Genomic DNA, 27,065 nt, shown 5'->3' with positions numbered 1-27,065 from the left:
CTGGATGTGCAGTGCTGGAGTAGTTTGGTCAGAATCCCTGATTGAAAATATTGATACCCTAGATAGGGACAATGTTTTACTGTCGTTAGAACAAATAAAGGATGCATTTATCTATATGCGTGATGCACAGAGGGATATTTGCACACTGGCATCTCGGGTGAGTGCTATGTCCATTTCAGCCAGAAGAGCCTTATGGACACGACAGTGGACAGGCGATGCGGATTCAAAACGTCACATGGAGGTTTTGCCGTATAAAGGGGAGGAGTTATTTGGAGTTGGTCTATCAGACTTGGTGGCCACGGCTACTGCCGGGAAATCCACTTTTTTACCTCAAGTCACTCCCCAACAGAGAAAGGCACCGACCTTTCAACCGCAGCCTTTTCGCTCCTACAAAAATAAGAGAGCAAAGGGCTTGTCGTACCTGCCACGAGGCAGAGGAAGAGGGAAGAGACACCAACAGGCAGCTCCTTCCCAGGAACAGAAGCCCTCCCCGGCTCCTGCAAAAACCTCAGCATGACGCTGGGGCCTCTCAAGCGGACTCGGGGACAGTGGGGGGCCGTCTCAAAAATTACAGCGCGCAGTGGGCTCACTCGCAGGTAGACCCCTGGATCCTGCAGATAATATCTCAGGGGTACAGGTTGGAATTAGAGACGGATCCTCCTCATCGTTTCCTGAAGTCTGCCTTACCAACCGTCTCTTCCGAAAGGGAGAGGGTGTTGGAAGCCATTCACAAGCTGTACGCTCAGCAGGTGATAGTCAAAGTACCCCTATTACAACAAGGAAAGGGGTATTATTCCACTCTATTTGTGGTACCGAAGCCGGATGGCTCGGTAAGGCCTATTCTAAATCTGAAGTCCTTGAACCTCTACATAAAAAAGTTCAAGTTCAAGATGGAGTCACTCAGAGCAGTGATAGCGAACCTGGAAGAAGGGGACTTTATGGTATCCTTGGACATCAAGGATGCGTATCTACACGTTCCGATTTACCCCGCACACCAGGGGTACCTCAGGTTCATTGTTCAAAACTGTCACTATCAGTTTCAGACGCTGCCGTTCGGATTGTCCACGGCGCCTCGGGTCTTTACCAAGGTAATGGCCGAGATGATGATTCTTCTTCGAAGAAAAGGCGTATTAGTTATCCCATACTTGGACGATCTCCTAATAAGGGCAAGGTCCAGAGAACAGCTGGAGACAGCTTTAGCACTATCTCAAGAGGTGCTAAGACAACACGGGTGGATTCTGAATATTCCAAAATCCCATTTAATCCCGACAACTCGTCTGCTGTTCCTAGGAATGATTCTGGACACGGTTCAGAAAAAGGTTTTCCTTCCAGAGGAAAAAGCCAAGGAGTTATCCGATCTGGTCAGGAACCTCCTAAAACCAGGAAAAGTGTCAGTACATCAATGCACAAGAGTCCTGGGAAAAATGGTGGCTTCTTACGAAGCAATTCCATTCGGCAGATTCCATGCAAGAATATTCCAAAGGGATCTGTTGGACAAATGGTCAGGGTCGCATCTGCAGATGCACCTGCAAATAACCCTGTCACCAAAGACAAGGGTGTCACTTCTGTGGTGGTTGCAGAAGGCTCACCTATTAGAAGGCCGCAGATTCGGCATTCAGGATTGGATCCTGGTGACCACGGACGCCAGCCTGAGAGGCTGGGGAGCAGTCACACAAGGAAGAAACTTCCAGGGAGTATGGACGAGTCTGGAAAAGTCTCTTCACATAAACATTCTGGAACTAAGAGCAATCTACAATGCTCTAAGCCAGGCGGAACTTCTCCTGCAAGGAAAGCCGGTGTTGATTCAGTCGGACAATATCACGGCGGTCGCCCATGTAAACAGGCAGGGCGGCACAAGAAGCAGGAGTGCAATGGCAGAAGCTGCCAAGATTCTTCGCTGGGCGGAGAATCACGTGATAGCACTGTCAGCAGTGTTCATCCCGGGCGTGGACAACTGGGAAGCAGACTTCCTCAGCAGACACGATCTTCATCCGGGAGAGTGGGGTCTACATCCAGAAGTCTTCAACATGTTAATAGACCGTTGGGAAAGACCAATTGTAGACATGATGGCGTCTCGCCTCAACAAGAAACTGGACAAATATTGCGCCAGGTCAAGAGATCCACAGGCAATAGCTGTGGACGCACTGGTAACTCCTTGGGTGTACCAGTCAGTGTATGTGTTTCCTCCTCTGCCGCTCATACCAAAGGTATTGAAGATCATACGGCAAAGAAGAGTAAGAACAATACTAGTGGTTCCGGATTGGCCGAGAAGGACTTGGTATCCGGAACTTCAAGAGATGCTCACGGACGAACCGTGGCCTCTACCTCTGAGAAGGGACCTGCTACAGCAGGGTCCCTGTCTTTTTCAAGACTTACCGCGGCTGCGTTTGACGGCATGGCGGTTGAACGCCAGATCCTAAAAGGGAAAGGCATTCCAGAAGAAGTCATTCCTACCTTGATTAAGGCACGGAAGGAAGTCACCGTGAAACATTATCACCGCATTTGGCGAAAATATGTAGCGTGGTGCGAGGATCGGAGGGTTCCGACGGAGGAATTCCAACTGGGTCGTTTCCTACATTTCCTGCAATCAGGATTATCTATGGGTCTCAAATTGGGATCCATTAAGGTTCAAATTTCGGCCCTGTCAATATTCTTCCAAAAAGAATTGGCCTCTGTCCCTGAGGTCCAGACTTTTGTCAAGGGAGTACTGCATATACAGCCTCCTGTGGTGCCTCCGGTGGCACCGTGGGATCTAAATGTAGTTTTAGATTTCCTCAAATCCCATTGGTTTGAACCATTGAAAAAGGTGGATTTGAAATATCTCACATTGAAAGTGACTATGTTACTAGCCCTGGCCTCTGCCAGGAGAGTATCTGAATTGGCGGCTTTATCTTATAAAAGTCCTTATCTAATCTTCCATTCGGATAGGGCAGAACTGCGGACTCGTCCGCATTTTCTCCCTAAAGTGGTATCAGCATTTCATCTGAACCAACCTATTGTGGTGCCTGCGGCCACTAGCGACTTGGAGGACTCCAAGTTGTTGGACGTTGTCAGAGCCTTAAAAATATACATTGCAAGGACGGCTGGAGTCAGAAAATCTGACTCGCTGTTTATATTGTATGCACCCAACAAGTTGGGCGCACCTGCTTCTAAGCAGTCGATTGCTCGTTGGATTTGTAACACAATTCAACTTGCACATTCTGTGGCAGGCCTGCCACAGCCTAAAACTGTAAAAGCCCACTCCACAAGGAAGGTGGGCTCATCTTGGGCGGCTGCCCGAGGGGTCTCGGCATTACAACTCTGCCGAGCAGCTACGTGGTCGGGGGAGAACACGTTTGTAAAATTTTACAAATTTGATACCCTGGCAAAGGAGGACCTGGAGTTCTCTCATTCGGTGCTGCAGAGTCATCCGCACTCTCCCGCCCGTTTGGGAGCTTTGGTATAATCCCCATGGTCCTTTCAGGAACCCCAGCATCCACTTAGGACGATAGAGAAAATAAGAATTTACTTACCGATAATTCTATTTCTCGGAGTCCGTAGTGGATGCTGGGCGCCCATCCCAAGTGCGGATTATCTGCAATACTTGTACATAGTTATTGTTAACTAATTCGGGTTATTGTTAAGGAGCCATCTTTAAGAGGCCCTTTCTGTTGTCATACTGTTAACTGGGTTTAGATCACAAGTTGTACGGTGTGATTGGTGTGGCTGGTATGAGTCTTACCCGGGATTCAAAATGCCTCCCTTATTGTGTATGCTCGTCCGGGCACAGTACCTAACTGGAGTCTGGAGGAGGGTCATAGGGGGAGGAGCCAGTGCACACCACCTGACCTAGTAAAGCTTTACTTTTTTGTGCCCTGTCTCCTGCGGAGCCGCTATTCCCCATGGTCCTTTCAGGAACCCCAGCATCCACTACGGACTCCGAGAAATAGAATTATCGGTAAGTAAATTCTTATTTTTAATTACCTACCGGTAAATCCTTTTCTCGTAGTCCGTAGAGGATACTGAGCGCCCGCCCAGTGCTTCGTTTCTCCCTGCACTGTTACTTGGTTAAGTATTGTTGGTTCAGCGGTTGCTGTTCCTGGTTTAAAGTTTGGTTAGCTTGGCTTTCCTCTAGTTTGTGTGTGCTGGTTCGGAATCTCACCACTTTTATTATCTATCCTTCTCTTAAAGTATGTCCGTCTCCTCGGGCACAGTTTCCTAGACTGAGTCTGGTAGGAGGGGCATAGAGGGAGGAGCCATCCCACACTATCAAGTTCTTAAAGTGCCCATGGCTCCTAGTGGATCCGTCTATACACCATGGTACTAATGTGGACCCCAGTATCCTCTACGGACTACGAGAAAAGGATTTACCGGTAGGTAATTAAAATCCAATTTTTTTTTCTCTTGAATAATAATTATGGGACCTAAGCAATATTAATATGTGATTACTATTTAATGGTAGCAGTAATGCATGTATTTAAAAAAAAAAAATTGTTTTTTAGGTTTTCTTTTTTAATTGACCTGCTAGTAAGTATCTGTTGCTGACATTGTGCGTCATTGTTGTTTTTGTTTGTCTTAAATATTTGCAGCTTTCCCTGTACTCCACCCCAGTTCAAGAAGCCAGATACGTTGAAGAGAAACAGACAGAGCTGGAGGAGGGATTCTCATGGCTGAGGAAATCTGTGTCCCCATATACTAGCTGGTGTCAGGTATTGCCTCACATATGTGCTGTCAGTGTTTAATGTCATCTGCATAAGATACTCAGTGTGTCCTGGCATAGGGCCATATTATCCTGAATTGTCTTTAGGACATATCAAATGGATGCACATACAGTCCTGCCATTGGGTTGTTACCTTGTGATTTCAAAGTTTGCAGTCCCCTCCCCACCCGTTTGATCACCTAAAATACATGGGTGCCCAGTTCCTCCCATCACACACTGTTATATGTTACACTCCCCAAACCAGTGAAAGTCGGCACATTCACAAAAATACAGTAGAAAATTGCATTACCACTACAGAAGACGCACTGTTTTGCACTGTCTTATAATGTTTTCATTTTGTGTGGTTAAAAATATTTTCGTACGTGTGTAACATACTGTACTTGCTATTTATAGGAAATAAAACCTGTGTTGGATTGCTGCTTTGTGCTGCAGGGTACAGCATGTTGTGATTTAACATTACACTGTTTGGAAAAGAGATTGTGATTTATTTCAGGTTACATTTCTCTTTCATCTTCCCTAAATGTAATATTTGTGGTGCCTTCACTAAATGTTTCCTGTATTTAATTAACAGGTTGCACAAAATAAGAACATTTGTGTTTTTAAATTGCCTTAAGGCAACATTAGAAGCCTACAGCGGGGGTACACACTAGGCGATTTTAGCCTAAAAAATAAACGAAAACCACATATATGTCGATATTGTTTATTTCTCTGATGTCCTAGTGGATGCTGGGTACTCCGTAAGGACCATGGGGTATAGACGGGCTCCGCAGGAGACTGGGCACTCTTAAAAGAAAGATTAGGTACTATATCTGGTGTGCACTGGCTCCTCCCTCTATGCCCCTCCTCCAGACCTCAGTTAGTATCTGTGCCCGGCCAGAGCTGGATGCACCCTAGGGGCTCTCCTGAGCTTCCTAGAAAAGAAAGTATTTGTTAGGTTTTTTATTTTCAGTGAGATCTGCTGGCAACAGACTCACTGCTTCGTGGGACTGAGGGGAGAGAAGCGAACCTACCTGCTTGCAGCTAGCTTGGGCTTCTAAGGCTACTGGACACCATTAGCTCCAGAGGGATCGAACACAGGCCCAGCCTCAGTCGTCCGGTCCCGGAGCCGCGCCGCCGTCCCCCTTGCAGAGCCAGAAGACGGAAGAACCAGGAGAAAATCGGCGGCTGAAGACTCCGGTCTTCAATAAGGTAGCGCACAGCACTGCAGCTGTGCGCCATTGCTCCCACAACACACCACACGCTCCGGTCACTGGTGGGTGCAGGGCGCTGGGGTGGGGGGCGCCCTGGGCAGCAGTTAGATTACCTTTTGGCAATAAAAACACACATAATACAGTCTAGCACTGTATATGTGTAAAAACCCCCGCCATTAAAGTACATAAAAGGACAGAAGCCCGCCGCTGAGGGGGCCGGGCCTTCTTCCTCAGCACACCGGCGCCATTTTTTCTTCACAGCTCCGCTGGAAGGAAGCTCCCCAGGCTCTCTCCCCTGCAGTATCCTGGTACACAAAGGGTGGAAAGAGAGGGGGAACACATAAATTTAGGCGCAAAAATTGTATATACAGCAGCTACTGGGTAAACACTGAGTTAGAGTGTAATCCCTGGGTTATATAGCGCTGGGGTGTGTGCTGGCATACTCTCTCTCTGTCTCTCCAAAGGGCCTTGTGGGGGAATTGTCCTCAAATAGAGCATCCCCTGTGTGTGTGGTGTGTCGGTACGCGTGTGTCGACATGTCTGAGGTAAAAGGCTCCTCTAAGGAGGTGATAGAGCGGATATGTGTGTGGGAGGGTGTCTCCGTCGACAACGCCGACACCTGTTTGGATATGTGTAAGTGCTGAGGTAAACTTGTTGCACAAAAGGTTAGGGAACAGAAAGGAAATCTACCCATGTCTGTCCCTATGTCACAGAGACCTTCAGAGTCTCTCTATGCTCACTATCCAAATTAACAAACACTGGTATCGACATGGAGTTTAACTCCACTGTCGACTACGATAATGCAAAGTTACAGCCAAGAGGGCTAAAAAAAGATTCAATATATGATTATTGGAATAAAAGATGATTTGCATATCACTGATGACTCATCTGTCCCTGACACGAGATTACACATGTTAAGGGGAAGAATGCTGAGGTAAATTTCCCTCCTCTCATGAGGAAAAAGAGTGGGAATCTCCAGACAAGAGACGGCAGCTTCCCACAAGAGAATTCTCAGGATGTATCCTTACCCACTAGGTCCAGGATGTGTTGAGAATCTTCCCCTTGGGTGTCCTGTTTGCACTAGCTATTCTCAGGGATCCTGCAGATAGTGTGCACATTCTATTATACTACCCTGACCGGCGATTGTGTCGGCATGGGTTTATAGCGCTGTGGCAGCGTGGACAGGTACCTTATCAGCAGAGATTGAGACCCTAGTATGCATATAAATATATTAAGATGCTGTCTTAAGTGATAGATATATAATTATAAAGCATGCCCAAAGGGACATGAGTATACTGGGTCCTAGAGTCAAAGCTATGTCGATTTCTACTTGACGTGTCCTGTAGAATATACATTGGACAGATGATGCTGACTTAAGAGGCATATGGAAGGCTGAGGGTTGTGTGGAGAAAGGTTCTCGGGCCTGGTCTCCACAGCTATAGTGGGTAATTCTGCTAGTTTACCCTATATTCCTGCACAGCCTAGGAAAGCACGACATTATTAAATGCAGCTTTCGAATAAAGAAACAAGAAAGTCTGAGGTGCATCCTTTCTTGTCAGAGCCGGGGGCAGAGGAAAAGAAGCTGTACAGCACAGCTAGTCCCCAGGAACAGAAGTCCTCCCCGGCCTCTACAAAAATCCACCGCATGTCGCTGGGGCTCCACAGGCGGAGCTAGGCCTGGTGGGGACACGCCTTCGTAAGTTCAGCCACAAGTGGGTTCACTCCCTGTTAGATCCCTGGGCAATAGAAATTGTGTCGCAGGAATACAGGCTGGACTGTGAGAAGATGCCTCCTCACCGATGGCCCGACGGGCTTCCCCCCAAGAGAGGGAGCCAGTGTTAACTGCAATTCACAAATTGTATCTTCAACAGGTGGTGGTCAAGGGTCCCCTCCTTCAACAAGAGGGTGTTATTATTCGACCATGTTGTAATTCCGAAACCAGACGGTTCGGTTAGACCCATATTGAATTAAAATCCCTGAACATATACCTGAAAAGGTTCAAGTTCAAGATGGAATCGCTAAGAGCGGTCATTGCAAGCCTGAAAAGGGGGAGACTTTATCGTGAATCGGGACATAAGGGATGCATACCTTCAGGTCCCCATTTATCCACCTCATCAGGCGTACCTCAGAATTGCGGTACGGGATTGTCATTACCAATTTCACCAAGGTATTGGCGGATATGATGGTGCTCCTGCGGAAGCAAGGTGTCACTATTATCATATACTTGGATGATCTCATAAAAACGAGATCAAGAGAGCAGTTGCTGGACAGCGTATCACTTTCTCTGGAAGTGAAACGGCAACACGACTGGATTCTATATATTCCGAAGTCGTAGTTGGTTCCTACAGCTCATCTGCCTCGCCTAGGCATGATCCTAGACACAGACCAGAAAAGGGTTTATCTCCCGATAGAGAGAGCTCAGGAGCTCATGACACTGGTCAGGAATCTATTGAAAACCAAAACAGGTGTCAGTGCATCACTGCACTCGAGTCCTGGGAAGGATGGTGGCATCATACGAGGCCATCCCCTTCGGCAGGTTCCATGCGAGGACCTTCCAATGGGACTTACTAGACAAGTGGTCCGGATCACATCTTCAGATGTATCGGTTAATCACCCTATCCCCCAGGGCCAGGGTGTCTCTTCTGTGGTGGCTGCGGAGTGCTCACCTTCTCGAGGGCCGCAGATTCGGCATTCAGGACTGGGTCCTGGTGACCACGGATGCAAGCCTCCGAGGGTGGGGGGCAGTTACACATAGAAGAAATTTCCAAGGTTTGTGGTCAAGTCAACAGACTTGCCTTCACATCAATATCCTGGAACTATTGGGCCATATACAAAGCCCTAAGTCAAGCGGAGATCCTACTTCGCGACCAACCGGTTCTGATCCAGTCAGACCGGAGGGGCTCATGTAAACCGCCAAGGCGGCACAAGGAGCAGGGTGGCGAGGGTAGAAGCCACCAGAATTCTTCGCTGGGCGGAGAATCAAGTAAGCGCACTGTCAGCAGTGTTCATTCCGGGAGCGACCTCCACCCGGGAGAGTGGGGACTTCATCAGGAAGTCTTCACGCAGTTTGCAAATTGATGGGAACTGCCTCAGGTGGCCTTGATGGCGTCTCACCTCAATAAAAAGCTAAAAGGTTTTACGCCAGGTCAAGGGACCCTCAGGCGATAGCTGTGGTCGCACTAGTAACACTGTGGGTGTTCCAGTCGTTCTAGGTATTCCCTCCTCTTCCTCTCATACCCAAGGGCTGAGAATTGTAATAAAAGGAGGAGGGAGAACAATATTCTTTGTTCCGGATTGGCCAAGTAGAACTTGGTACCCAGAACTACAAGAAATGATCTCAGAGGACCCATAGCCTCTGCTGCTCAGACAGAACCTGCTGCAGCAGGGGCCCTCTCTGTTCCAAGACTTACCGCGGCTGTGTTTGACGGCATGGCGGTTGAACGCCGGATCCTAAAGGAAAAGGGCATTCCGGATGAAGTCATTCCTACACTGATAAAAGCTAGGAAGGATGTGACCGCAAAACATTATCACCGCATATGGCGAAAAGATGTTGCTTGGTGTGAGGCCAGGAAGGCCCCAGCAGAGGAATTCCAGCGGGGTCGATTTCTGCACTTCCTACAGTCAGGAGTGACTATGGGCCTAAAATTGGGATCCATAAAAGTCCAGATTTCGGCTCTGTCTATTTTCTTTCAAAAAGAACTGGCTTCACTGCCTGAAGTTCAGACATTTGTTAAGGGAGTGCTGCATATTCAGCCCCTTTTGTGCCTCCAGTGGCACCTTGGGATCTCAATGTTGTGTTGGATTTCCTAAAATCACATTGGTTTGAGCCACTTAAAACCGTGGATCTAAAATATCTCACGTGGACAGTGGTCATGCTATTGGCCTTGGCTTCGGCCAGGCGTGTGTCAGAATTGGCAGCTTTGTCGTGTAAAAGCCCATATCTGATTTTCCATATGGATAGGGCAGAATTGAGGACTCGTCCCCAATTTCTCCCAAAGGTGGTATCAGCTTTTCATTTGAACCAACCTATTGTGGTGCCTGAGGCTTCTCGTGACTTGGAGGATTCCAAGTTGCTGGACGTGGTCCGGGCCCTAAAAATCTATGTTTCCAGGACAGCTGGAGTCAGAAAAACTGACTCGCTATTTATCCTGCATGCACCCAACAAGCTGGGTGCTCCTGCTTCAAAGCACACTATTGCTCGCTGGATCTGTAGCACGATTCAACTTGCACATTCTGCGGCTGGACTGCCGCATCCTAGATCAGTAAACGCCCATTCCACGAGGAAGGTGGGCTCTTCTTGGGCGGCTGCCCGAGGGGTCTCGGCTTTACAACTTTGCCGAGCTGCTACTTGGTCGGGTTCAAACACGTTTGCAAAATTCTACAAGTTTGATACCCTGGCTGAGGAGGACCTTGAGTTTGCTCATTCGGTGCTGCAGAGTCATCCACACTCTCCCGCCCGTTTGGGAGCTTTGGTATAATCCCCATGGTCCTTACGGAGTACCCAGCATCCACTAGGACATCAGAGAAAATAAGAATTTACTCACCGGTAATTCTATTTCTCGTAGTCCGTAGTGGATGCTGGGAGCCCGTCCCAAGTGCGGACTCTCTGCAATACGTGTATATAGTTATTGCTTAACTAAAGGGTTTTGTTGTGAGCCATCTGTTAATGAGGCTCATTTGTTGTTCATACTGTTAACTGGGTATAGTTACCACAAGTTGTACGGTGTGATTGGTGTGGCTGGTATGAGTCTTACCCTGGATTCCAAATCCTTTCCTAGTAATGTCAGCTCTTCCGGGCACAGTTTCCCTAACTGAGGTCTGGAGGAGGGGCATAGAGGGAGGAGCCAGTGCACACCAGATATAGTACCTAATCTTTCTTTTAAGAGTGCCCAGTCTCCTGCGGAGCCCGTCTATACCCCATGGTCCTTACGGAGTACCCAGCATCCACTACGGACTACGAGAAATAGAATTACCGGTGAGTAAATTCTTATTTTTTAGGCTTATATCGTCCAGTGTGTATGGGGGCAATATTGATGAATGATGCGAGCTTAGTACACGTTTAGTACCTTTGTAAGCATGCATCCAGGGTCGTCTTAACAGCGTTGTAGGCCCTGAGCAAAGCAATGCACTGGGTCCCCCACCCACTCATTCATGGGAATATATAAATAAAAAATCATAAATTACCTATCCTTCGGTCGCACGCAGTCTCTCCACCTGCTTCTATACCATGAATCGCTGTCAGCACTTTGATTGGTGATAGCTCCAGCCATCCACCAATCTGCATGCTGACATTCATTCACTGTCTTGCTGCAGTCTGGAAGGCAGCTGCTGCATTCTCATGAGTGGATGGCTTCAGCATCCTCTGCCTGTCTCTCAAGAAGATCCGGAGGCACCAACCTGGTGGGGCAGAGGCCCTCCAGCTCTGCTCAAAGGGCCCTAGTTTCATAGGGTCTTGGGCAGTTGTCCAGTGTGTCTACACGTTAAGATGGCCCTGCATGCATCTGCATGTTTTCATTGCTGTCCTACAAATGATGATCTCCTTTTCAAAGTCACTCTGTAGGGCAGACAGGTATGGCTGTCAGTAACAGTGTCAGACTCTCAGCATGTCATGTGATGGTAGAGGGAGTAGTCACATTACTGGTTGTCAGTTACTGAAATTAATGGTCTCAGCCAAACTCGCACATCAACAGCTCCAAGTACTAAAGTGTTATGTAACAAAGAGAAAAGTTATATGTATATTCATATCATCCGGGCTGTGCCAGAAAGTAATAATTCTCTATTCTGTACGGTAAGCTATACTAATCAAAGGAAATCAGGATTTGGATGTCATAGACATATTTGGCATCAACTGATTTATATTTTTTCTGTAGTCACAAGTTTTGCATTTTTTTTTTTTTTCCTAAATAAATTAATAGATGTCCTTTTTCCATGTTGTACAGGATGTGTATATGAAGACCAAGCCTAAACTGGAGACTGCTGTGGAGCACTCTAAAGGTATTACATTTCCAGACTTGGAGATTATATGCCCTTGGAATAATTCACTATTCAGTAATTAAACATCTAGCAAAGATTTGGGAAAATGGAGGATGTCTCTGTTTTGCATAGTTACTATATTATTGTTTCCATCTTCAAGAATAGGTCAAAACAAAAAAATGACTTATATTTACATGTCATTTTGGCATGACCCCCCATTTGCTTTAATGATAAACTCTCTGGCAGGTCCCAGCCGTTATATGTGTAATGTGAAACCGCGCTAATGGAGGTTACAAATATTAGCAGCTTAGTTTAAATAATGTATAGAAAAAGTCATAATATGGATCGCTTGTAAATAGAAATTAAATGTGTAAACGCAATACCTGTCAAAAAAAATAAAAAATATTATTAAGCATAAATGTTATGGCTTTTTCTATATAGTTAGGAGTCCGTGTACAGTACTAGGGTTCCGATGCTGCCAGTGGTCATACTGTGGTGATAGCATGAAAACAATCTGATTATCCCTATCGATGCCTACCTTCTGTGCCGTGCTTTTCAGCCTCTGGCTGGTTCCCTCAGCGCCCATCCGTTCATTCACCCGTTGGCACGGTGCAGTGATGTCACACTTTGCTTAACTGTTCGGTCTCTCGCTTTTCGACGTGTCTCAGGCTTACCACTCTTTCTCAAGGTACCATACATTGTGATGTATGTGTCCAAATTCTTGCCTGTATGAACCCGTTTTGATGAACTATGCTAAGTTATTTAGAAAATGACTTACCTGTATCAGCAGATTTGAAGAGAGAATTGCAGACAACGCAAGACTTTCAGATCCTAACTGCCATGTTACAGGAGTAAGCGGTCACCATACCACTAGTCGGGATCCCGGCCGTCACAATACCGACCCCGGAATCCCGACTAGCAGGGACTTACCGACCCCGGAATCCCGACTAGTAGGGACATACCGATGCCGGAATCCCGGTGCCCACGACACCAATAGAGGGAGAATAAATCCAGTGGCGAGCCACCGTGCCCACAGCGAGGCGAGCACAGCAAGCCCGCAAGGGGTTTACTAGTGCTCGCCCCGCTGCCGGCATACCTATGGCCAGGATCCCACTGTCTGTATACTGACGGTTGGGATACCTACCGCTGGTTTTACGTACTGATTCCGTTACAGACTGTGGACCTTGTTCAGTAAGGATCGCAAGCAGTTACTGCGATGAAATAGTTGCTGCCCAGAAATAGAGAATAAATGCCCATTGCAAAAATTGCAAATGCATCACAATGTGCGGGCTGATCGCAAAACCATACACAATTCCCGGAACATCGAAGATTTTTCCTATCTGCGCCAGGCAAGGTCATCCACAATTCTTGCAACACAAGAGGCTGGAAGTGGTCATAGCTGACGTCAGAGGCCCTCCTTAAAAACGCCTGGGCACGCCTGCGTTTTTTCGGACACACCCAGAAAACTTCAGGTTTCCGCCCAGAAACACCGGCTTCCTGTCAGTCAAACAGCGTCTGCACTGCGATCACGATGTGGATGCATTTTCTGTCACTATTATTACTTGCGTGTGTGCAATGCGAACGCTGCGCATGTGCAGTCCTTTGATAATTGTCTGGATTGCGAATCGCAAATTTTGCAATCCTTACTGATTAAGGTCCCGCGTTTGAAAAATGTCTGTCAGGAGCTGGTTGGTTGGTATTTAATCTCCATCCACTTTTGCTCTCTCAAAGACTTAGGAACTAAATCAGGTTGGATTGCAGATTCTGCTAAATAGCAGAACCTGCAATCGTTTCTACTGCATGCTGAGGGCCGCCCAGCATGGTGACCGCCCCATACAGCGGCTGCAACCGGTCGCAGCAACTGTGAACGACTCCTGCAGGCAGGCGCCATTTTTTCTTTCAGATCAGCTGCGCGTGATGCAGCCAACCCAAATATGGTGCCGCCCTGCCCCCGTTTGCATTGTCCCATCCCCGCAATTCCGCGTCGCCACCCCTCAAACACAGGCAGAGGCGTTCACAGCCAATGTGATCCGATCACATTAGCCAGGCATGCACACACAGGGCGGGAACTGCACATACTCATTGGCGTGGGCAAAGGTCGATGCGATTTGAATAACCTTCTTAGTACTTAGGTCACTTGGTTCTCTATCATAGAGGCAGCATTTTGGCCACTGACAACAGCAGGAGCAAGCATGCCGCAACGGGGGAACCACCACACTGCATGAACACTGCCCTCTAGAAAAGTAATCTTCTGGGATTGGGTTGCCTTGTGTTTGTTTTCACATAAATAGGCCTTTTTGTAATAATGAAAATAATTTGCTCTGATAAATGTTTTTCCAATCAGTTCATTGATTACAGTCACTGACTAAGGATGAGGGATAGACTTCAATAAACACAAGGCATACTTGCCTATTTTTAAATCCTCCCCTTTGCGAGATACCCAATAGAGGTGGAGGAGCATGGTGTTTTGTAGAACGGTATTGCATCCCCTGTCACGCCCTTGCACACGTGTGTGCCCCGTGCTGTACATCAAGCCCCCAGTCCGCACACTTCACTATGGAACCTAAAGATAGGTCTACTCCCTAAAATTCATGGAGTAACCCATGTGCTATACGTGGTTTTGTAGTGTCTCTGTGCAGCCTCCTGATTAAGCCGTGTCTCCACAATGATAAACATAAGACCTAGAATAAGGCCACAGGCCAAGTTATTGTATTGTGAGTCTAACATATTTCAGAAAGCTAGACCGGAATGTTTTATAAAATATGGTGATATAGTCTACAAGCTAAGTTAGCAACACAGATAATATAAAACGGAAGTTGGTGATCACATAAATTCCTTATGCAACATTTTTTCTGTCCAAAGCTGCTAATATATTATTCTTGGTTCTAGTGACGTATGAATTGTTAAGGGATGCACCACCCGGATTCTACCCAAGGCTTGGCTTGATTGGATTTGCAGGAGTTGTTGGATTATTCCTTGCAAGAGGTTAGTACATTCTAATGTGATTAATATCTAAACTGTCTTCCAAGGATTAGCTCTGTCACAGTAAAGATAGAATAATTGTATGTTGCAGCTCCCGGTATGCAGTATGACTGTAAGTGATTGCATTTATAATGGTATAAGAGCGTATACACTTATATTCTTTTTGCTTTATTTTCTTTTTCTTTTTCTTTTTTAAATGTATTTATTGAGTTTTTCAATATACAACAAAAGAAGCATACTCTAATACAGATATCCAAACATTCCACTCAGAATATACCCGAACTAGATTATCCTTCTAAAACAAACATAAAATCATAAGAAAAAACTGACAGGACAAAGACAAGGGAGGGGAAAGGGCAAAATAAATAAAATTAATAGGTTACATTATAGCAGGGCTAGTAGTCACATTAGGGGAGAAGGTAGCAGGTGCACTATCTCACACTAGCTCAACCTGTAGTAACCAGAGGCATATTCCTGGCCAGGGCTATGAGCTTACTCACCGCATCAAGGTAGCCTCTCATTGGGTAAGTCCCTAACACTAACTATAGGGGTTCAGGTCCGGGGGGCAGGACACCCCAGAGCCACCCAGCCAGACAACCCCAGGGCATCGCAGGAGTGATAATACATTAGGGGAGAGCCATGATAGACCGTCAAGCAGCTATAAACCAGCACATGGGCACAACTAATATTTAATGAGAATTTATCTGTTTAAAAGAACTTCAGTTTAGAGAGTCAGAAATACTCAAGAGGTGGGTCTGGAGTGGTTTCTCCAGAATTTCAATATATGGTCCCCACTTTCTATAGAAGGGTGGGACATTTTTGTTTAAATCAGAGAGGGTGGATTGCCGTTCAAAATACATAGTAGTATTCACCATAGTCAATAAATGTTCCAGTCTAGGGGTAGTTTTATAAATCCACTCAGTTAAAACAGTTTTCTTTGCCAGTGTGAGAAATATATATAGAAAGGGACGGAGATGTAGGGAACCCAAGGGTAGTCCCAGTCCGTAAGCTAGAGACCCAATAAAGCTGCAGGTGAGAGGGGCAGCCTAAGTTTGAATTTAGAATTTATTAACCATAACACTTTGTTCCAGAATTGATTCACTTTAGGGCAGTGCCAGAAAGCATGCATCAATAGAGCATTAGGTGCAGCATCCAGATTCTGATGCCACCATATGACTTCTCTAACCTGGTAATATATGCATGATGCAGAAATTTAACATGGATTTCCTGAAGGTTAGAGGAGTGAAGGGCTTTCAAAATATGAGGTAAGGGACGTAAAAAGTCAACCATAGTGCCTTGTAGAGATAAGTCAGACATCCATTTGACATACATGGAATTCCACACTTTCTCAACCCTCACTGGGATCAGGTCCCAATAGAGCCATTGGGTTTTGAATGATAATTTAGAGAGACGAGTGATTATAGACAATAAAGGGTCGAAACCCTGGAATACATCTAGCGCAGGAGGCAAAGACTGTATATAGTGCCGGACTTGGAGATACATGAAGAATTCCGAACGGAGTACACCATACCTCTCTATGAGACCAGTAAAAGAGAATAAAGAACCCCCTGGGTCAAACACATCCTTAATACAGCTAATTCCTTTAGTCTGCCATTGCATAAATTTGGAATTATCCATGGTAAGAAGCATGGATTCCCCCTACAAGGGATAAATGTAGAAATAGTCAGGGTTTCTACCAAGGGCTTTATATAAATAGCTTTCCACGCCAGATAGGTGTCCCAAAACAACAGGTTGTCCCGCACCATTGACGGCAGTGATGGGGCTGGAGTATGCAGTAGTGCTCTCAGATCATAGGGGTGTACTAAGGCCTGTTCAATAAAGTAATTCGAGTATACTGATTTTGTCTGCAGCCAGTCCGAAATATATCTAAAAGCAACTGCCCTAGAGAATGATACTAAATCAGGGACTGTCAGTCCCCCCATCAACCCTTTTCAGTTTTAGCAAGAGCTTTTCTCGTTTTTTTATTGGCCCATAAAAATTGTGTAAATAGTTTATCACAGAGGGATAAATCAGCTTTAGTGAGTTTAAAAGGAAGCATTTGAAACATATATGAAATCTTCTGAAAAATAATACTTTTGAGCACTGCGGTGCGGCCTAACAAGGACAAAGGTGAAGTGGTCCAAGACGTAAGAAGGAGGGAAATATTATTCAAAATCGGTACATAGTTTACTTATATAGGTCAGACAATTTAGTCGGGATGAACACACCCATATGGGAGAGGAGGGGGGGAGGAAGATAAGTGGGAAGCTGCTGGTGTAAGCGGGAGAAGTTCTGATTTAGCCGTGTTAACTCAATATCCGGCAAATAAACTAAATAGATGTATTTTCTCCATGACAGCAGGGACAGAAACCTCTGGTTTGGAAACAAAAAGCAACATGTCATCTGCAAACAGACTGACTTTCAATTCATGGTCTGCTATTGTGATTCCAAATAATAATGGGAGATTACGTAGGGCAATCTCCAGGGGTTCAATCACAATTGCGACTCACATGAGAGATAGCGGACATCCTTTTCGGCATCTAGAGACAAAATAAAATGCGGGTCCGGGTTCCCGGTGGAGTCCAACCAGTGCGCTGCAACTCAAACCTTGTGAGTCTTACCCGTAGAATGTCTCCCAGTAATATAGCCTGTTTGATCTGGGTGGACCACCGTAGGAAGCAAAATTTTCAATTTGTCCGCTATAATTTTTGTGAGCAATTTGTAATCCACGTTTAACAGGGATATTGGCCTGTAGGACCCAGGAAGGTGTGGGTCCTTACCGGGCTTGGGGAGAAGACAGATAATGGCATAATTAAAATACATTGGGACTTTATGGGACATCAAAATGGCATTAAAGACTGACGTCAGAGGAATCGTCAGTTTCAGTAATAGTAATTTATAATATTTCACTGATGGGCTGTCTGGGCCTGGAGACTTGAGAGATTTAACTGTTTAATGGCTTTTTCCACTTCTAGGACGGTAATAGGAGAGCAGATAGTCACTGCCATGGACGGCATCAATTGTGGGGGGTGGGTAATTGAATCCCAGAATGACGATTTAGCATCCCCATCAATAGGAGGGGGGCTATACAAATCCTTATAAAACTCAGTAAGGACCTGTGCTATATCTTTAGGCGATGAGACCAAAGTGTCATCTGGGTGTTTGAGTGGTTGAATGAGTGAGACCAAGAGGCTTCCTTCAAAAGTTGGAGAGGAGTCTACGCGTTTTTTTACCGAAACGGTAAAACCTATGATTTTTATTAAAAAAGTGTGTTTTTCATCTAGGGATGTCATACCTGCATCAAATGCAACCTTGGCATCAAGGTTTCAACGTTTGGAAAGGGTAGAGGGTGACTGTTTAAAATTCTGGTAGACCTCTGTCAGTTGCTGTTGGGAGCGTTTAAAGTCAGCGGCAAACTTTTTCTTTCTGCGAGATACGTATTCTATGATACGCCCTCGTATGACTGAATTTGAGACCTGCCAGAAAGTCAATGGGTCAGTCTGATCCATATGTGCATTATCATTACTATATTCATCCCAGAACACCTCCAGCTCTTTGTGGAAATCTATAGAGGAGGAGAAATCGGTAGGAAAGCGCCAGCGTTTATAGGAGCCCATATCTAACTTGGGCGAGATAGAAACCCAAACAACAGAATGATCCGATAGCGCCATTGGCTCTATAGCGGAATCAACAGCACTAATAGCCAGGGAATCCGACAATAACAGAAAATCTATTCTGGAGAGAGTGTGGTGAGCCGCAGAGAGGCAGGCGTACTCCTTGTCGCTTTGTTTTAAAAGAAAATGTTTACTGGATATAATAAGATTTTACTTACCGGTAAATCTATTTCTCGTAGTCCGTAGTGGATGCTGGGGACTCCGTAAGGACCATGGGGAATAAACGGGCTCCGCAGGAGACATGGGCACTTTAAGAAAGAATTTAGATTCTGGTGTGCTCTGGCTCCTCCCTCTATGTCCCTCCTCCAGACCTCAGTTAGAGAAACTGTGCCCGGAAGAGCTGACAGTACAAGGAAAGGATTTTGGAAATCCAGGGCAAGACTCATACCAGCCACACCAATCACACCGTATAACTTGTGAAAAACTTACCCAGTCAACAGTATGAACAACAACAGAGCATCAGTTCAACCCTGATGCAACAATAACATAGCCCTTATTGCAGCAATAACTATATACAAGTATTGCAGAAGTCCGCACTTGGGACGGGCGCCCAGCATCCACTACGGACTACGAGAAATAGATTTACCGGTAAGTAAAATCTTATTTTCTCTAACGTCCTAGTGGATGCTGGGGACTCCGTAAGGACCATGGGGATTATACCAAAGCTCCCAAACGGGCGGGAGAGTGCGGATGACTCTGCAGCACCGAATGAGCAAACACAAGGTCCTCCTCAGCCAGGGTATCAAACTTGTAGAACTTTGCAAAGGTGTTTGATCCCGACCAAGTAGCTGCTCGGCAAAGCTGTAATGCCGAGACCCCTCGGGCAGCCGCCCAAGAAGAGCCCACCTTCCTAGTGGAATGGGCCTTAACTGATTTTGGCAGCGGCAATCCAGCCGCAGAATGAGCCTGCTGAATCGTATTACAGATCCAGCGAGCAATAGTTTGCTTTGAAGCAGGAGCATCAAGCATGCTGGAAGCATACAGGATAAACAAAGATTCTGTTTTCCTGACCCTAGCCGTTCTGACTACATAAACCTTCAAAGCCCTGACCACATCAAGTAACTCGGAATCCTCCAAGTCAGTAGTAGCCACAGGCACCACAGTAGGTTGGTTTATATGAAAGGATGAAACCACTTTTGGCAAAAATTGTAGATGGGTCCGCAATTCTGCTCTATCCGCATGGAAAACCAGATAGGGGCTTTTATGTGACAAAGCCGCTAATTCTGACACACTCCTAGCCGAAGCCAATGCTAGTAGCATGACCACCTTCCACGTGAGATATTTCAATTACACCGTTTTGAGTGGTTCAAACCAGTGGGATTTCAGGAAACTCAACACCACGTTAAGATCCCAAGGTGCCACTGGGGTCACAAAAGGGGGCTGAATACGCAGCCCTCCCTTCACAAACGTCTGAACTTCAGGTAGAGAAGCCAGCTCTTTATGAAAGAAAATGGATAGGGCCGAAATCTGGACCCCAATGGAACCCAATTTTAGGCCCAAAGTCACTCCTGACTGTAGGAAGTGAAGGAAACGGCCCAGCTGGAATTCCTCCATAGGGGCATTCCTGGCCTCACACCAAGCAACATATTTTCGCCATATACGGTGATAATGTTGAGCTGTCACGTCCTTCCTAGCCTTTATCAGCGTAGGAATGACCTCATCCGGAATGCCTTTTTCCGCTAGGATCCGGCGTTCAGCCGCCATGCCGTCAAACGCAGCCGCGGTAAGTCTTGGACAGACAGGGCCCTTGTTGCAACAAGTCCTGTCTTAGAGGAAGAGGCCACTGGTCCTCTGTGAGCATTTCTTGCAGATCTGGATACCAAGTCCTTCTTGGCCAATCCGGAACAATGAGCATTGTTCTCACTCCTTTTTTTTCTTATGGGTATGAGAGGAAGAGAAGAAAATACATAGACCGACTGGAACACCCACGGTGTCACCAGTGCGTCCACAGCTATCGCCTGAGGGTCTCATGACCTGGCGCAATACCTCTGCAGCTTTTTGTTGAGGCGGGATGCCATCATGTCCACCCGTGGCAGTTCCCACAGACTTGCAATCTGCGTGAAGACTTCTTGATGAAGTCCCCACTCTCCCGGGTGGAGGTCGTGCCTGCTGAGGAAGTCTGCTTCCCAGTTGTCCACTCCCGGGATGAACACTGCTGACAGTGCGCTTACGTGATTCTCCGCCCAGCGAAGAATTCTGGTGGCTTCTGACTGAATCAGAACCGGTTGGTCGCGAAGCAGGGTCTCCGCTTGACGTAGGGTGTTGTATACGGCCCTTAGTTCCAGGATGTTGATGTGAAGGCAAGTCTCCTAACTTGACCACAGACCTTGGAAATTTCTTCCCTGTGTGACTGCTCCCCACCCTTGGAGGCTTGCATCCGTGGTCACCAGGACCCAGTCCTGAATGCCGAATCTGCGGCCCTCGAGAAGGTGAGCACTCTGCAGCCACCACAGGAGAGACACCCTGGCCCTGGGGGATAGGGTGATTAACCGATGCATCTGAAGATGTGATCCGGACCACTTGTCCAGTAAGTCCCATTGAAAAGTCCTCGCATGGAACCTGCCGAAGGGAATGGCCTCGTATGATGCCACCATCCTTCCCAGAACTCGAGTGCAGTGATGCACTGACACCTGTTTTGGTTTTAATAGGTTCCTGACCAGTGTCATGAGCTCCTGAGCTCTCTTTATCGGGAGATAAACCCTTTTCTGGTCTGTGTCTAGAATCATGCCTAGGAAAGGCAGATGAGCCGTAGGAACCAACTGCGACTTTGGAATATTTAGAATCCAGCCGTGTTGCCGTTACACTTCCAGAGAAAGTGATACGCTGTTCAGCAACTGCTCTCTTGATCTCGCTTTCATGAGGAGATCGTCCAAGTACGGGATAATTTGTGACACCTTGCTTCCGCAGGAGCACCATCATTTCCGCCATTACCTTGGTGAAGATTCTCGGGGCTGTGGAGAGACCAAACGGCAACGTCTGAAATTGGTAATGACAATCCTGTACCGCAAATCTGAGGTACGCCTGATGAGGTGGATAAATGGGGACATGAAGGTATGCATCCTTTATGTCCAGAGACACCATAAAATCTCCCCCTTTCAGGCTTGCGATGACCGCTCTTAGCGATTCCATCTTGAACTTGAACCTTTTCAGGTATATGTTCAGGGATTTTAAATTCAATATGGGTCTGACCGAACCGTCCGGTTTCAGGACTACAGCATGGTCGAATAATAACCCCTTCCTTGTTGAAGGAGGGGAACCTTGACCACCACCTGTTGAAGATACAATTTGTGAATTGCAGTTAACACTATTTCCCTCTCGTGGGGGGAAGCCGGCAGGGCCGTCGGTGAGGGGGCATCTCCTCAAAGTCCAGCTTGTATCCCTGAGACACAATATCTATTGCCCAGGGATCCAACAGGGAGTGAACCCACTTCTGGCTGAAATTACGAAGACGTGCCCCCACCGGGCCTAGCTCCGCCTGTGGAGCCCCGGCGACATGCGGTGGATTTTGTAGAGGCCGGGGAGGACTTCTGTTCCTGGGAACTAGCTGTGTTGTGCAGCTTCTTTCCTCTGCCCCTGCCTCTGGCAAGAAAGGATGCACCTCGGACTTTCTTGTTTCTTTGTGATCGAAAGGCTGCATTTGATAATGTCGTGCTTTCCTAGGCTGTGCAGAAATATAAGGCAAAAGATCAGAATTACCAGCTGTAGCTGTGGAGACCAGGTCCGAGATCCCTTCTCCACACAATCCTCAGCCTTCCATATGCCTCTTAAGTCGGCATCACCTGTCCATTGCATATTCTACAGGACACGTCAAGCAGAAATCGACATAGCGTTGACGCTAGAACCCAGTAGACTAATGTCTCTTTGGGCATGTTTTATATATATATATCTTAAGACAGCATCTTTAATATATATATATATCTATATATATCTATATATATATATATATATATATCTATCTATATATATATATATATATATATATATATATATATATATATACATACATACTAGGGTCTCAATCTCTGCTGATAAGGTACCTGTCCACGCTGCTACAGCGCTATAAACCCATGCCGACACAATCGCCGGTCTGAGTAGTGTACCAGAATGTGCACGCTATCTGCGGGATCCCTGAGGATAGCTGTTACGTCAGGGCTACCTTTTGGGCAAACGTGACACCCTAGGGGAAGATTCCCATCGTATCCTGGCCCTAGTAGGGAAAGGATAGTCCCTGAGAATTCTTTGTGGGAAACTGCAGTCTCTTGTCTGGAGATTCCCGCTCTTTTTCATCATGAGAGGAGGGAAATTTACCTCAGCTTTCTTCCCCTTAAACATGTGTACCCTTGTGTCAGGGACAGATGAGTCATCAGTGATATGCAAATCATCTTTTATTACAATAATCATATATTGAATACTTTCCTGCCATTTTGGCTGTAACTTTGCATTATCGTAGTCGACACTGGAGTCAGACTCCGTGTCGATATCAGTGTCTATTATTTTGGATAGTGAGCATTGAGAGACTCTAAGGTCTCTGCGACATAGGGACAGACATGGGTAGATTCCCTGTCTGTTCTCTAATCTTTTGTGCAATAATTTCACCTTAGCACTTAATTACACATATCCATACAGGTGTCGGCGTTGTCGACGGAGACACCCCTCACACACACATTTGCTCCATCTCCTCCTTAGGGGAGCCTTTTACCTCAGACATGTCGACACACACGTACCGACACACCACACACTCAAGGAATGCTCATCTGAAGACAATTCCCCCATAAGGCCCTTTGGAGAGACAGAGAGAGAGTATGCCAGCACACACCCCAGCGCTATTAACCCAGGTATAACACAGAAACTTAATGTTAACCCAGTAGCTGCTGTTTATATTGATTTTTGCGCCTAATTATGTGCCCCACCTCTCTTTTTACCCTCTTCTACCGTGTATCTGCAGGGGAGAGGCTGGGGAGCTTCCTCTCAGCGGTGCTGGTGAGTGCTGAGGAAGAAGCCCCGCCCCCTCGACGGCGGGCTTCTGTTTCGCTTAAATATACATTTTCTTGCCAGGGGGCTCATACATATATACAGTGCCCAACTGTATATATGTGTACTTTTGCCAAAAGAGGTCCATATGCTGCCCAGGGCGCCCCCCCCCCCTGCGCCCTGCACCCTTACAGTGACCGGAGTATGTGAGGTGTGTTTGGAGCAATGGCGCACAGCTGCAGTGCTGTGCGTTACCTCATGTGAAGAACGGAGTCTTCTGCCGCCGATTTCGAAGTCTTCTTGCTTCTCATACTCACCCGGCTTCTGTCTTCCGGCTCTGCGAGGGGGACGGCGGCGCGGCTCTGGGATCGGACGACGAGGGTGAGATACGGTGTACGATCCCTCTGGAGCTAATGGTGTCCAGTAGCCTAAGAAGCAGGACCTATCTTCAGAGAGTAGGGCTACTTCTCTCCCCTCAGTCCCACGATGCAGGGAGTCTGTTGCCAGCAGAGCTCCCTGAAAATAAAAAACCTAACAAAATACTTTCTTACAGCAAGCTCAGGAGAGCTCACTGAACAGCACCCAGCTCGTCCGGGCACAGATTCAAACTGAGGTCTGGAGGAGGGACATAGAGGGAGGAGCCAGAGCACACCAGAATCTAAATTCTTTCTTAAAGTGCCCATGTCTCCTGCGGAGCCCATTTATTCCCTGTGGTCCTTAAGGAGTCCCCAGCATCCACTAGGACGTTAGAGAAAAAGATAATATCATGTACTGAACTGAGAACACAAATGCTACAGTAAAAAAATCCAGGTATAATGTAGCTGCTCTTTACACTGTCTCTCCTGTTAATTACTTATAGATTTTGCTTATTTCTCTATCGTCCTAGTGGATGCTGGGGTTCCTGAAAGGACCATGGGGAATAGCGGCTCCGCAGGAGACAGGGCACAAAAAGTAAAGCTTTAGGATCAGGTGGTGTGCACTGGCTCCTCCCCCTATGACCCTCCTCCAAGCCTCAGTTAGTTAGATTTTTGTGCCCGGCCGAGAAGGGTGCAATCTAGGTGGCTCTCCTAAAGAGCTGCTTAGAAAAGTTTAGCTTAGGTTTTTTATTTTACAGTGAGTCCTGCTGGCAACAGGATCACTGCAACGAGGGACTTAGGGGAGAAGAAGTGAACTCACCTGCGTGCAGGATGGATTGGCTTCTTTGGCTACTGGACATTAGCTCCAGAGGGACGATCACAGGTACAGCCTGGATGGTCACCGGAGCCTCGCCGCCGGCCCCCTTGCAGATGCTGAAACGAGAAGAGGTCCAGAATCGGCGGCAGAAGACTCCTCAGTCTTCTTAAGGTAGCGCACAGCACTGCAGCTGTGCGCCATTTCCTCTCAGCACACTTCACACGGCAGTCACTGAGGGTGCAGGGCGCTGGGAGGGGGGCGCCCTGGGAGGCAAATGAAAACCTTTTTTGGCTAAAAATACCTCACATATAGCCTCCGGGGGCTATATGGAGATATTTAACCCCTGCCAGAATCCATTAAAGAGCGGGAGACGAGCCCGCCGAAAAAGGGGCGGGGCCTATCTCCTCAGCACACAGCGCCATTTTCCCTCACAGAAAGGCTGGAGGGAAGGCTCCCAGGCTCTCCCCTGCACTGCACTACAGAAACAGGGTTAAAACAGAGAGGGGGGGCACTAATTTGGCGTTAGAAATATATAAAAGATGCTATAAGGGAAAACACTTATATAAGGTTGTCCCTATATAATTATAGCGTTTTTGGTGTGTGCTGGCAAACTCTCCCTCTGTCTCTCCAAAGGGCTAGTGGGTCCTGTCCTCTATCAGAGCATTCCCTGTGTGTGTGCTGTGTGTCGGTACGTGTGTGTCGACATGTATGAGGACGATGTTGGTGAGGAGGCGGAGCAATTGCCTGTAATGGTGATGTCACTCTCTAGGGAGTCGACACCGGAATGGATGGCTTATTTAGGGAATTACGTTATAATGTCAACACGCTGCAAGGTCGGTTGACGACATGAGACGGCCGACAAACAATTAGTACCGGTCCAGACGTCTCAGAAACACCGTCAGGGGTTTTAAAACGCCAGTTTACTTTAGTCGGTCGACACAGACACGGACACTGAATCCAGTGTCGACGGTGAATAAACAAACGTATTCCTTATTAGGGCCACACGTTAAGGGCAATGAAGGAGGTGTTACATATTTCTGATACTACAAGTACCACAAAAGAGGGTATTATGTGGGATGTGAAAAAACTACCGTAGTTTTTCCTGAATCAGATAAATTAAATGAAGTGTGTGATGATGCGTGGGTTCCCCCCGATAGAAAATTATGGGCGGTATACCCTTTCCCGCCAGAAGTTAGGGCGCGTTGGGAAACACCCCTTAGGGTGGATAAGGCGCTCACACGCTTATCAAAACAAGTGGCGGTACCGTCTATAGATAGGGCCGTCCTCAAGGAGCCAGCTGACAGGAGGCTGGAAAATATCATAAAAAGTATATACACACATACTGGTGTTATACTGCGACCAGCGATCGCCTCAGCCTGGATGTGCAGAGCTGGGGTGGCTTGGTCGGATTCCCTGACTAAAAATATTGATACCCTTGACAGGGACAGTATTTTATTGACTATAGAGCATTTAAAGGATGCATTTTCTATATATGCGAGATGCACAGAGGGATATTTGCACTCTGGCATCAAGAGTAAGTGCGATGTCCATATCTGCCAGAAGATGTTTATGGACACGACAGTGGTCAGGTGATGCAGATTCCAAACGGCACAAAGGTGTATTGCCGTATAAAGGAAGAGGAGTTATTTGGGGTCGGTCCATCGGACCTGGTGGCCACGGCAACTGCTGGAAAATCCACCGTTTTTACCCTAAGTCACATCTCTGCAGAAAAAGACACCGTCTTTTCAGCCTCAGTCCTTTCGTCCCTATAAGAGTCATATCTGCCCAGGGATAGAGGAAAGGGAAGAAGACTGCAGCAGGCAGCCCATTCCCAGGAACAGAAGCGTTCCACCGCTTCTGCCAAGCTCTCAGCATGACGCTGGGACCGTACAGGACCCCTGGATCCTACATGTAGTATCCCAGGGGTACAGATTGGAATGTCGAGACGTTTCCCCTTCGCAGGCTCCTGAAGTCTGGTTTACCAAGGTCTCCCTCCGACAAGGAGGCAGTATGGGAAACAATTCACAAGCTGTATTCCCAGCAGGTGATAATCAAATTACCCCTCCTACAACAAGAAAAGGGGTATTATTCCACATTATATTGTGGTACTGAAGCCAGAAGGCTAGGTGAGACCTATTCTAAATCTAAAAAAATTTGAACACTTACAAAGGTTCAAATCAAGATGGAGTCACTCAGAGCAGTGATAACGAACCAGGAAGAAGGGGACTATATAGTGTCCCGAGACATCAGGGATGCTTACCTCCATGTCCAAAATTTGCCCTTCTCACTAAGGGTACCTCAGGTTCGTGGTACAGAACTGTCACTATCAGTTTCAGACGCTGCCGTTTGGATTGTCCACGGCACCCCGGGTCTTTACCAAGGTAATGGCCGAAATGATGATTC

The 27,065-nt window shown here is 46.9% G+C and overlaps 1 protein-coding gene across 2 annotated transcripts in view; it reads left to right on the top strand.

The window, feature by feature from the left end:
* Positions 1-27,065, top strand: part of APOO (apolipoprotein O) — a 173,034-nt gene that overhangs the window by 46,622 nt on the left and 99,347 nt on the right. For both annotated transcript variants that reach the window (XM_063956231.1, XM_063956230.1), the window contains exons 3-5: positions 4,569-4,688; positions 11,829-11,883; positions 14,752-14,847. In XM_063956231.1, the coding sequence (XP_063812301.1) occupies positions 4,569-4,688; positions 11,829-11,883; positions 14,752-14,847 (271 nt within the window). The remainder of the gene's footprint in view (positions 1-4,568; positions 4,689-11,828; positions 11,884-14,751; positions 14,848-27,065) is intronic.

Source organism: Pseudophryne corroboree, chromosome 2 (genome assembly GCF_028390025.1).
Source record: "Pseudophryne corroboree isolate aPseCor3 chromosome 2, aPseCor3.hap2, whole genome shotgun sequence".
Taxonomy (NCBI): domain Eukaryota; kingdom Metazoa; phylum Chordata; class Amphibia; order Anura; family Myobatrachidae; genus Pseudophryne; species Pseudophryne corroboree.
Note: the sequence above shows the minus strand (reverse complement) of the source record. Positions and strands in the feature narration are given on the sequence as shown.